Source organism: Talpa europaea, assembly GCF_964194135.1.
Source record: "Talpa europaea genome assembly, chromosome: 10".
Lineage (NCBI taxonomy): Eukaryota > Metazoa > Chordata > Mammalia > Eulipotyphla > Talpidae > Talpa > Talpa europaea.
Window position 1 is genome coordinate 23,559,882 of NC_140077.1, and position 13,031 is coordinate 23,572,912.

The following is a 13,031-nucleotide window of genomic DNA, read 5'->3' on the forward strand; positions in this document are numbered from 1 at the left end:
GAACCTCTCCCCTCCTGCTCTGCAAACGCGCCTGAATGCAGAGTCCTGAAATTTAGGTTCATGGTTTCAAAGTTCATGGTCCTGAGAATAAACAAAAAAACTATTGTGGTTGCATAGAGCTGCGGACCCCATTAACACCGCCCCATGAATATTTATAGCATGGAACTACAAAAGAACATAGAGGCCATATTGTATTTCCTAGAACTTTCTTTCCATGGGTCCTTTCTCTGTGGGTCACTTTAATGTAAGCTTTGCTTATTTAGTTGCACACTTTAAGCCGATTAACTTTTTACTAAAAAAAACCCTCCCTGTTTGTTTGTACATACACTCCCTTGACAAAGATTCACAGAAAACTGCTTTAAACCTGTTAAATCCCTCCGCTGGAAACTTGAAGTGAACTAAATGTGTCTCTGGGTAGGATTTCCCTGTAACTCTCCCTGCTCTGGCCCCTCCAGCCACCTCAGCCTGTTTCCTGAGAGGAATTCCAATGGTTTCAGTGCTCCATATTTAGTTCTTCCAATAATCTCGGCTTATCTCTAGGTGACAATCTTCTGGCACATTAGCGAGGTCCTTCCTGAGTGGCTCGTTACAGGCGTGGCCGAGGGCAGGTTCTCCGTGGATGCGCTACCCTTCTCTAAAAGCAATTGTGGTGAAATCAAACCTTAGAGCTGGAGGGAGCTCAGAGCCTCCCCTGGCCAGAGACTTCAGGGACAGGGTGGGGGGTGACTTTTAAATGCTTGTTCCTGGGTTCTGGTCCCTATCCCCAGAGATTCTGATTCCCTAGGTCTGGCTGGGATCCCGGAAATCTTCCTCCCAGCACTCTCCCAGTTGTTGCTTGCCGTGCCTTGGGGGACGTGTGCTGGTGCAGCTGTGTCATCGTGTGGGGGAGAGACTGTTACCGGAGGGACAGTTACCTGCCCAGCAACAGTTACTTGCCCAGTGTCACACACAGCATCCAAGTTCCCTACTCCTCGGTGCAGACCATGCCCAAGGTTCCATTCTGCTTTAACTCAGGACTCTTCCTGACTCACTCTGGACCACTTAACACCCTCAGGATCCCTGCACCAGACTCAGAATCTCAGTCGGGAGGGGTAAGACCCTCCCAACCAATGCCTCTTGCACTGTGTCCTCCAAGCAGCCCTGTGAGGTGTCCATCTTTGCCAGCCCAGCAGCTCTCTGAGAACAGAGCTCTTTCCACTGAGCAGGAGCGCAGCCTTCACCTTCCATCCCAGTTCTAGAGACTGGGTCCTGCGTCAGGCAGTGAACAGAGTTTCAAGTTTGGAACAAAGGACCTGCGCTCAAGCCCCATCCCTTCTCACCGATTGTAAACCCAGCTTTGTCCTCAGCTTCCCTAAGCCTCACTTGCTCCATAAAATGGGGCTCAGAGTTCATGCCCTGCCTTCCCCTGGGGCTTCAGCCAGGAGCATTCATTCGCTTATGTTCAGGGACATCAGGAAACGCTCCAAATCAAGGTTCTCCCCTTCCTCAGCACAGCATTAATTAGGGTATTATTAGAAAGCATTTTATTAAACTCAGTTTCCTTTCGTATTTTCAAATGTATTACATATTAGCTTTAAAACTGTCTTTAACTGTCTCATAAAGATTTCTATTTTCTGATTGTATTTCATAACCTGTTCCCGAGAGTTCTCAGCCAGAGGTTCACAACAAAACGCTACCACCTGGTGACAGCTCCCTGAATTGCAGGTTGGAGTCCTGGTGGGGACTTAGTAGGGTCAACCCCAAGACCTGAGCAGAGCACATTTTCATGCATGTACCTTTTTGATGCTTCCTATGGCCTATGCACCCAAGTTCTGTATTTATGAAGAATTTCCCTGCTTGACCTCTTAGTCCATCTATGACGGACATGAGAGTGGACCAGGGGAGCGTGACCACAGGGGCGTGCTTGATGGTGGCAAAGTCCCTGGTGCCTTGGCTCAGTGCCTTCCACACTTTAGGGTTTACATGTTATACCTGGGGATCTTGTTCACAGGCAGCTTCTGACGCAGCAGAACTGGGGTGGGCCTTGTGATTTTTGTATGTCTATTAAACTCCAAGACAGCTCTGCGTGTGGTTGGTGGTAGAGGAAGAAGGCCACCAGGTGAAAGGAATCCCTTGAGAATCTTCTCTAAGGAGGCTGCCATAGGCCATGGTTTGCCTTTTGGTAACAATTCTATAGCTCTGTGCTTTGAATGTATAGAATTAGAAATAATTCGATTTCTAAATACTGTTCAATTTGTTGACTTAATTTCTAAGTTTTCTATTTTTGTTTATTTGGAATTTATTTTAGTGCACAGTGTGAGGTTCTGGAACAAATTGATTTTTCCTCAAATAGCTTACCCATTTGTCTCAACATAATTCATTAATTAGTCCTCTTTCCACAAATTTGTGCTATATGAATTTCCTATATAGTCTAAAGATGCTTCCAGATTCTCCTATGCTGCAGGGTGATTGTAGCATTGTAATGTATTTTGATGCCCAGTCTTGTTAGATACCCTCTTTGGTACTCTGTTTCTTGACTGTTATCACATAAGTATACAGATGAACCTTAATATAATTTTATCAACAATAAAATTATTGAGATTTTGATCAAAGTATGTTAAACATACATGTTAATTTGGAAAATGTGAGCAGTTCAGGAATAGAGTATGCTTCTCTTTTCATGTCAGATACTTTTTATAACTTTTAGGAGAATTTTATATTCTTAACCACACTTTTCATATCAAGATTACTACCAGATATATGATGCTTATTGCTGCTATCTTGAATAGAATTTATTTTATTTTACATATTATGGTATATAATATGTATAATATTTTTTTCTTATTTATATTATATTGTTATATATACTTATAACCACTGGCCACATGTGACAGTTTAAATTTAAATTCATTAAAATAAAATTGTAAATTCAGTTCTTCAGTTACACTAGCCACATTTCAAGCATCCAACAACTGTGTGTGGTTAGAGGTTACCATAGCAAAGTGTTCTGATATCGAACATGATAGCACAGAAACCTCTATTGCAGAACAGTATAGTATGTTTTTGTTGATACTTTATATATATATATATATAAATAACATATATAATATGTTACTTGGGTGTATTCACTTTCTTTCTTAACTACTTCATTTCTCTAACTAACAAACCATCCCTCCTTATTTCTTAAATAACTCTTATGAATCAAATAATAAAACTTGTGAATATGGTCAATCTTGAATCCTTTTAAAACATTTGCCAATGCCATTCAAAAACTTGGAAAGATTTCAAGTTAAAGTCACAAGTCTAAATATATATTGCTTAAATCGTATTTTTAAAATTGAGGTCACAAGACCCAGTAGTTATGCTGAAAAGTTAAATTCTTTCATACCGAACACAAGAATCAATAGTATGGGTTTGAGGCTCCTAAATACACTAATACACTAATGAATTTAGATTTCTAAACTCATGATATTAAAAGGTAATTTCTAGGGACTTCTCAAACTATGAAACGTTATCCTCCTAAGTAATGTTTGGGGTTGTCATCGCTGTTAACAGTTTTCTGGATGACAGAGGCTTCTGAGTTCTATTAGAATTGCTGTCAATGCCTCCCATGGGTGGTCTCACGGCTGGGGGTCCCCAGATTAAAGTTACACTTTACCCAGCTTTGTCTATTCACTCCCCAGGGCCCAAAAGGTCATTTGCCCCAGTTTTGCATTTCTTTTGCTTTAAACATTTTAAAATATCTTCCCAGCTAGCTCTAACACCCTTTAAACTTGAGTAAAGACTGGATCATTTTCGTATTTCCCTTATATGCTGGGGCCACGGGACTTGATATTCAAATGCCATCTGACTACTGGAGATCACTCATGGTGTTGGCTGACTATATGATCACAATGACCACAGTCTACTGATGACCTTCACTCCTCATTTATTACTATGGAACGAGTTATTAAACTCGTTATTAAACTCTATGACCCTTCCTTACTTGGGTTCTGTAAGAGTCATGTAAGATAATATATGTGAGGTCTCACTCAATTCCCGAGTATACCGGAAGAACATTCGCAATTATTCTTGTTATTATTGTTATCATTGCCTTAGCGAGTGGGCTCAGAGTAGATGTGCCCAGGAGGCTCCTCGCCTCTCCTCTTATCCTCTGACCTGGAGGTCTTCCTCCTCATCCTCTTTCCTATCTGATGGGGAGCCCCCACCCCCCAGGCCATGTCCCCCTCCTTCTCTGAAGCAGATCTTGCCCTTCCTCCTCACTGTGGCTATAATGGCAGAATGGATGCCGGAAACAAGACTATTGAAAATTCGGTTTCATGTTTTCTGATATCTCCGTATTTCAAAAGGAAGAAGACATGGTTAGTGTCTGGGAAGTGATCGGACCTTGCGTTGGGCATTGAACTTACACAAATAGATTCTAGAACACACTCTCTTTTCACTATTTGCTAATAAATATTTTCTGCATATATTCTAGATTCTAGCACTGTTCCAGACACTGCTCTGGGCAGTGTCATGCACACAGGAGACAAAAAGTCTTGTCCACATAAACAGACTTTCATTGGCACCTTGGGTACCTGTTTGATGGTGGCCCCCCCAGCCAGGGAAGATTTTCAACCCAATTTTTGTGAAAGATACGTTTTTGTTCTTATTTTGAGAGAGGCCTGGGGACTGTCTCTCACCGCGTTAACAGCTAATAACCCATGCTCATTTCCTGACGTGCCTTTAGCCTGTGGAACCGAGAGGCCATCCTCACTGGGGGACGGCCACTCTTCTCTGTTGGCGTGTAATAACCCTTGATGAAGGGCCAGGAAGCTCTGCTGGGGCACAGGTTTTGTTTTATGGCGGAGCCTGAGGATAGTCTGCTGTAGCCTCTGGAGCTTCCTCCAGCATTCACACAACTAACATTTCCTGTGTGTCCCCTGCGTGCTGCGTGCTGAGGTGACTCACCCTCCCCTTCATCAAACTGCGAAGGTAGTATTTATTAACTTCAGTTATGCTGGTGACAAAAGGAGAAGTTCTGGTAGAATGACGGGTTCTTTTAAAGGATAGCATCATCGCTCAGGATGGCTCAGGCACAATAGAACCTCCTGCGGCCCTTCTGGAGCCAATGGAATCCGGGCCACTTAGCAGAGCCCTGCAGGAATTATCTGTGAAAGGACAGGAGACATGGGCTCTGGCTGGCTGAGAGGGAAGGCTGTTTCAGAAGTGGACTCCCTCCATAATTCCACGATGTGCCTTTGAAATCCCTGGGGTGCAGTTGGAGCCCCGTCAGGATGTGAGCCTGCCAGAGGCCTGTGCCATCTCCTGGTTGCAGACAGAGCCCTTCCTGCCTGCCCCAGTGTGCTGTGAGAATTGTGTGACTTGACCTGTGACCTCTGGGGAGTCCCAGCATGCCACCCCTACCTCCCAGCAGGCCTGGCTTTCTTGCATTCTTGCCAGGGCCCTGGTTGAGAGCCTTGAAGGAACTATGTTGGGACAGGAACCTGGGTTTCGGACTCCCCACAGTGCCTCAAGCTTGTTTGGGATGTCAAAAGCCAACTTCTCCCACTTCGGAACAGGAGTTTTCACTCCCGGCTCCTAGATGCACAGGAGATCCTGCTCTGCTGATTCAGACTGGAGTGTAAGGCCATCCTGGCCTTGAGTTCTGACTTGGCCAAAGTGCTTGCTTAATGACCTTGAACAAATTACGTGGTCTCCTGCACAGTGTGCTCATGTCTGTGGATGGGGTGGTGACTTCCTGATCCTGGACCTCTGTCCTGGGCTGCCCTTCACCCAGGTCTGAAATCAGCAGAGCTGAGCCCAGTACTGGGAGCTTCCAGGGCACAGATCTGTGCTGAGCAATCATTCTCCGGCCAGTGTCCTCCCTGAGTAGTGGGCAGGCAGCCTTCTTGGACTGTATCTTTGAGGGACACTCACAGGAACTGTCTTTGGGATCCTGATACAGGGTTTGTCAAGCAGAAAGGCAGAGTGTGGGGTCCAGACCTCGTGGCAGGGAGCCTCCAGGACCACGGGTTAGGAGACTAGCTGGGGGTGGGAGGGAGAGAGCTCTCTGGTTCCTGAGATGGGGTAGAATTCAGTGGCAGCCATGAGGTCTGAGGTGAGTGCTCCAGCAGGAGGGCCTGTGCCCTCTTGTGGCTGCTGTGAGTAGGGGCTGCCCTGGGCTGGGTGCTGGAGGTCAGTCACCCCTGGGGTCACACCGCACAAACATCTGTTGGCCTCACTGCTCCTCACCATTAATGCAGGCCATTCTGTGGATCTCAGCGCTGGGGGATACAGTGCTGTGGACCATCTCGTATTTACCGAGTGGTGCCAGGGGCCAGGCCCCCGGTGGTGGAGTAAACCTTGACATCATTGGGCATGGAAATAGAATCTTCCCCCAGGGAAAGACAACAAATATTGTGAACACTTGGCTCATTTATCACATAATGAGTTTTCTTTTGTATCCCGGGGGCTCTGAGGAAGAGAGAACTGTCTGTCTGTGGTGATTTTGCCTAGAACTACCTACAGGTCAAGAGAGACAGGTTGACTATTCAAAATATTTTACAGATCTGTTGCTTTCAGGGTGGCGGTCCCGGCCCTGTAGCTTTGATGCACAGAATTAACATGTGTCAGCCCTCCCTCTCTACCAACCCCGTCTCTTAGATTCAGGAGTCCGAATCCAAATTCACAAATCCAATTCTTGATCTCCAGCTTAAATGAATCCATTTATGTTTCCCCCCCAGCTGTCTTTTGGGGAGACATTGCCTTAGATGAAGATGACCTGAAGCTATTTCACATCGATAAGGCAGGAGACCGGATCAAGCAGTCGGTGGAGAAAGAGGGACACGGCACAGGTAAGACTGTCCCCTCCCCGATCCTAGAGGGAGGGCGGGGTCTCTGACATTCCCTGGTTGCTGGTATTCAGCCTGTCAGTGCTCTGCCCACCTGTCTGTGGAAACTGCTGCTGGTGGTGGAACCGGAGCCTGCAAGTTTGCTGGTCCTTCTAAGAAGATCTCCCTATGCGTCTTTATTGGAAGGTTCAGGTTTGAGCTCAGAGGGTTCAGGCTTGAGCTCCGTGGAGGTTGTCCAGGGCCCTGACGCCAGCGTCCAGCACCCCTCAACTGGAGAAAATGCCTGTGTGGGCCCCAGATAGTGCTTTTCTGATGCTAATGCTAAAAATGATGAAGATGTTTGCCCATGGGGTGTTGTGTTCTTGTTTGGGGACAACCCAGGTGAAAATCCAGGAAAACCAGAGGCAAGACTCATAGGTGGGGCTCCACACTCTGGGTGCTCTTTGTCTCTCCCTCTTGGCCTCCAGCCTTGGGGTGAATATTAGTGGGGCTGGTCTCTTGAGTCCTCACCTCCCTGCCCACAGGTGCTGCAGCGCTGGGTGGCCCGTGCTCAGAAGGGGCTGAGGGCTGAGCGGTGGGACCGAGGCCTGGCATGGCTGACAATGGCTGGTTCTTTGGTGCTTGATGTGACATTGTCCCGGCTGCCTTGCCACCCTTCTTCCCGCCATCCATCTGTTCTCGTGAAGTATTTTGCTTTATTATTTCCAGCAAGAACACATAAAATGACATATATTTTCTTATAAGTGCTAAAGTATACACATAGTATCATAAATTGTAGTCACAATGTAGTACAGCAGATGTCCAGCACTTACTCATCTTGCATAGCTGAAATGACACCTTTGCTGGGGGGTGAGGGGCAGGTGTCCTGCTGGTGAGCGGAGGAAGAATGCAGATATGACCTGCCTTCCGGGACCCTGCTCACACCGGGTGGACAGTGTCAGGAGGGCTTCGAGGGCTTAGCAGACAAGCTCTCTAACACCTCTAGAGTTCAGTTTTTCTGTCTGTGAAGTGGACATGAAGCCAACCTTCCCTCTAACAGGGACTCAGGAGGCTCGACGCCGAGGGGGATGGGCTCGCCTGGTGCTGGCACAAACAGGCTCTCAGGTGATGGCAGACATCAGCACTCAGGTGTTAGTGGAATGAGATTGAGATGCAGCTCGATGACGTAATTCCTCACGGCAAGTGTCATACTGAACCAAGAGCAGTGGGAGGAGAGGAGCGGGTGGAGAAGCCTCCCTAGGTGAGCCCTGGGAATCCTGCCTTCTGTCCTGAAGGGTGGCGAGGAGTTCCTGTGAAGAACTGAGAAAGACACTTGAGGTGGAGGGGAGCCATGTGCAAAGACAAGGGCTATGAGAGGGGATCAGAGGTACGGTGGGGGAGCACAGGCGTGTGGCTCTTGAGGGTGTGGTGGGGAGATGCTCCCGGAGCAGTTGACGAGGGAAGGTGGTGACGGTGTCTGTCAGAGGGGCGGGTGGGGATGTGCCAGACTGAGGGGCACTAACAGTTCGTGAAGAATGTGAGCAGCTGCAAGGATCAAGCTGCAAGCCCCCCACAGAAGCTGGGGACCAGGGGGAACACCTAGGAAGTCAGAGGAAGTCAGAGGAACCCCATTGCCAGTGGCTGGGAGGAAGGGAGAGCGATTAGAATTGCTTTTTGGTGTGAGTCTGGGACTATCATTTCTAGGCTGTTGGAGACCTCGTCTTTATGGTTTGCAAAGTCTACTCCCATTTTAAATGGACTTTAGAATCAATTTATTTTCCACACCAATATATGCACAACCTTAAGTGAACTCTAACGAAAGGAAGTATTTCCTCCTAATCCTACCACTCCATAGTCCTATTCTTTCCCCAAGTTCTTCAAGACCTAGAGAAGCTGACCCGCTCATAATCTTTCTGTGGTTAGAATTTTTCTTTTTAACTTTGCTCACCCACATATCTTCACCCCAGGCCAAGGCTTGGAATATTTCCAGAACCCCAGAGACTTCGTTATGTCCTCTTCCAATCAACACCCATCCCAAGTACCCTCTGATGTGACCTCATTCACCCCTAAGATGCTCTTGACTCCCATAGGGCCTCATGGCATGTGTTGTGTAGTGTGTGACTTCTCATTTCATGATTGTGAAATTCCTCCACACTGTTGTGTGAAGCATTCACTCCCCTTCATTGTGTAGTGTGTGTGTGTTGTATGTATATTCTTGTGTGTGAACGGTCTTTAGTTTATTCATTCTCCGTCGACAGGCACTTGGACAGTTTATAGTATGGGCTGTGATAACAAGACTGCTGCGGACATCCTCATGTGTGTCTTTCAGTGGACACAAGCTTTTGTTTCCACTCGATGTTTACCCAGGGATCACAGAGCATACGCAAGTTTAGTTTTCGGTACTGTCAAACAGTTTTTGAAAATGGTTGTACTATTTATGCTCTGCCCGGGTACATATTGACCTGGAAAGCAGGAGTGGCGATCATGCCAGATCCAGTGATCCTTCTGGGACTTGGTCTCTCTGGCTTGGGGTCCCCACTCACACCCTCTGCCCATCCACCATCACGAATGCTCAAGGTCACCCCCATCAGCTGGGGGCCAAGGCTTGGCAAGGAAAGTCGAAGACCCCAGAGAGAGGCTGGGCATGGCTAACCCCATGCCAGGGGTATGCCCAGCTGTGGCAACGGTGTCTGTGCAGAAGGCTTCCTGAGGGTGCAGTGAGGGGAAGCTTAACAACTCAACCTCACCTCCCTCGTGGCACTGCCCCAAGGCCAGTGTGGTTAGCCTCATGGCCTAAGAACTTGGGTATCTGTCTTCTCTTTCCCTCTGCCCTGTGAACTGTGAGAGGGCAGAATCTATATAAGATCTGACTTTGGAAAACCCAGAGCTGGCCAAGCGCCTGGTCCCTCGAAGGCACTGGCCAACATTGGTGGAGGGGGGAGAAGGAAGAGATAGATGGAGACTGGCAGGCCCTGGAGCCACAACCTGGGGCTTAAGAGATCCAGCGCTCCATCAGGGCTTTGCTCGTTGAAGGGTGTTTGAAGAGCTGGTCACAGTCAGGGGTTATGGCACCAGACTGCCTGGGCTTGAATCTTTGAGCTGGGCCTCGGTTTCCTCATTTGTTCAACAGAAAAATAAGAATCCAAACCTTAGAGGAAGGTGAGGAAAAAGGGAAAGAATATATGGAAAGTTCTTAGCAGTGTCTGGCATGTAATAAATGCTCAGTAAGTATCAACTCTGCATCTTTCTGCTCATTATTACCTTGAGTTGTATTTGCAAAAAGAGCACTGATCTGGGAGTGTTTAAGTTTCGAGTGGAGAGTGGGGGAAGTTTGTGATGTGCTGGAGGGAGCACTGGGGGCTTGGCCTCAGGCCTCTGAACCTGGTACCTGGTACCTGCTGTTTTCTCCTTCTGGAGCCTGGTGTTTTTCCCCCAGAGCTTTCTTACAACGCAGCGATTCTTTCCCTGATCTCTTTCCTCTCAGGGCCAATAGCACTTTGCATTGATGTAGAATAGTTGTTTTATTTTCAGAATGGGAATATCTTTTATTGTTTTTGCTGATGAAACTAATTCTGCATGTTGTTCAAAAAATATATAAGTCCAATCACTCAATATTGTAGAGCTAGAAAGTGAAAACCCTGTTGTTGCAGCCCAGGGAGCTCGTCATGACCTGCTGGCTGGCCTCCCTGCAGCCTCACACTGCTGGGGCGTGTGCACGTAGGTATTTTTAAAAGGCGGGGAGGATTTTCTCTGCACTCTCGGTGTCGCGTGCCTTTCGCTTACCCTGCATCTGGGACGCCTTTCTCCGCTCACAATGGTTTTTCACACCTAGTGGTGGTTGTGGTTCAACGCTGTCACAACTTGTCAAACTCAGTTTGGACAGAGGGGTGTGTTTCCCCCTTTTTCCTGCATTCTTTCCCTATTAGAAACAGTGCTTCTATGTGCAAATGTGCATCTGGATTTTTAAACTTTTGCTTTGATTACAAAAATTAATTAATAAGGAAACACACTTTTACCCTCTCTCCTCCACTCCATGTGTGAAAGGGTGTGTTCTTAACACAGGTTATTTCCTTTGCAAACCTTGGTAAGTGCCCCTGCTTTTTTTGGGGGGCGGGGAGGAGGGGTTTCTGAGTCCCAGGAGGGGTGAGAGTGGGCATAGGCCCAGAAATCTGCAGGGACATCCTTTTCGTTGTTTAGCCTGTGAATTTGGAGCTGCTTTCCTGGCTACAGAGTGGAGCAATGCCTTGGTCTTAGGAGTGACCTAGTCTTCCTCATTTTCCTGTCTCAGACCCAGTCAGTGGCCGAAACCAGGTTTCCCAAGGCCCAGTCTGTGCCCGCCAGCACCCCATGTTGCCAGCTAAAAGGCACAGCAGAGGACTGAGTCCATGCATCCCTGGACTAAGTCCCATGCTGGAGTCTTTCTGGGCCTGAGGGTAAGCAAAAATTACTCTGGGCTTGGTCCGCAAGCCCAGTCAGGGTGCTGCCCTAGCCACAAAAAAGAGTCACTGAGGGTTCTAGGACCCTAGCAGAGAGCGCCCAGCTGTTCACTTAGGGCACCAGGGTCCTGTTGATTAGTTCCACTTAATCTCCAGGCCTCTAGTCCCTCTAGTGTTTCCTGCTTCCAATTAGCTTCCTGGCCCTGACCTTACAACCACTGTAGTGAACAGTATCCCCCCAAATTCATGTCCACTTGGAACCTCAGAATGTGACCTTATTTGGAAATTGAGTTTTACAGATGTAATTAGTTAAAGATTTTGAGATGAGATCATCCTGGAAATAGTATGGGCCCTAAATCCAATGCCTGGAGTTCTTGGAGTTGAGGAGGACACGGACTGAGACAGGAGGCCTTGTGCAAAGGGAATCACAGGTTGCAGGGCTGTAGCTACAAGCCAAGGAGTACTACCCCAAGGTGGCAAGAGGCCAGGAAACCTTTTCCCTAGAGCCCTCTAAGGGAGCAGGACCCTGCATTCCAGACTGTTAGCCCTAAGAACTGCCAAAGAAGAGATTTCTGAGGTCTTAAGCCACTGGCCAGGATAATTTGTGATGCTCCCCTACAAACTAACCAGATGATGCTCCCTGCAAACCTTCAGGGACCCCATATCATTTAGCAGAAACATGGCTTAGCCTGACCCTCAGGTCCTCCAGGTTCTACCCACAACCTCCACATCCAGCAACTTTCCCTCCCCTTCTTCTGCAGCCAAACACAATGCCTGTGTCTGTCAGGCCCCAAGTTTCCTTCCCTCCAGCCTTCTGTTCCAGCTACACTCTCAGCCCCAAGTCCCCATTCTATGGTAAGAGAAATGAAGGTTCAGAGAAAGTCAGTAACTCATCCAGGGCCCTCTACCTGGGACACAGCACTGGTGACCCCTCTCCGTTCTGCACAGCTGCCAGCTGGGAGGCCACCTGGGGTGACTGCTGTAAAAGTGAGCCTTACTCTGTGCTTGGGAGGGAGAGCGCTCTATCCCCTGCCACCCATTTTGAACTAGCCAGTTCCCTGCCATGGGAGCTGCCGGAGGAAGTGGCAGCAGCTTTTTGGATGAGGGGGCCAAGGAGGCAAGAGCGCATTCTTCAGGGAGAGAAAGTCCTTCTGTGTGCATTTTATTTGCAGTGAGAAGAATGGGAGGTCTGGGCAGGCATAGGCCAAGCTGTGCTATGAATGGGGCCCTTGAATTAACATTGCAGAGTTTCCTAAAGCTGCTAATCGGATTAGCTGTGTAGTGAAGGAAGTACTTAGCGGGACACACACAGACACACACACGCAAGCACACACACTCTCCCGCCCGACTGCATCCGCCTGCCTGTCCTGGTGCAGAGCCCACGCCCGTTTCTGAGTTCTTAGACATCCCTCCTCTCAACACACAAAGTGTGGAGGAGAAGCCTGTGCGGTCAATGCTTTGGACTTTTTGTTTGTTTCTTCCTAAAGAGTTCAGGAAGCCACCATGGAACATTCTCATCTTTGCAGTTGTCCAAAAATCTGGAGAGGAAATCTCGCCTTGCTGTTATCTCCATCTGGATAATGGATCTGATTTCTTGATCTTTGTGATGAGGATGCTGAAAGGGGAAATGGTTTTAATTACCTATTGGCCCCGATGGAGCTGATGTTTCCCGCTTTGTCTATTCTGAGCCACTGGGGCCATGTCCATCTCCATGTCAGAAACCAAACTTGCTCTAAATCCTTGCTTCCTATACTCCTGCCACCTGTGTAGGACTCGGCATGAACTCAGAGGTTAGGGCTTCCAA

The 13,031-nt window shown here is 47.9% G+C and overlaps 1 protein-coding gene across 1 annotated transcript in view; it reads left to right on the plus strand.

Annotated features, from left to right (window-relative positions):
• Positions 1 to 13,031, plus strand: part of TLL2 (tolloid like 2) — a gene marked incomplete at both ends in the record, with an annotated part of 97,931 nt that overhangs the window by 15,212 nt on the left and 69,688 nt on the right. The window contains one exon of the mRNA XM_084245007.1: positions 6,705 to 6,815. Coding sequence (XP_084101133.1) covers positions 6,705 to 6,815 — 111 coding nt within the window. The remainder of the gene's footprint in view (positions 1 to 6,704; positions 6,816 to 13,031) is intronic.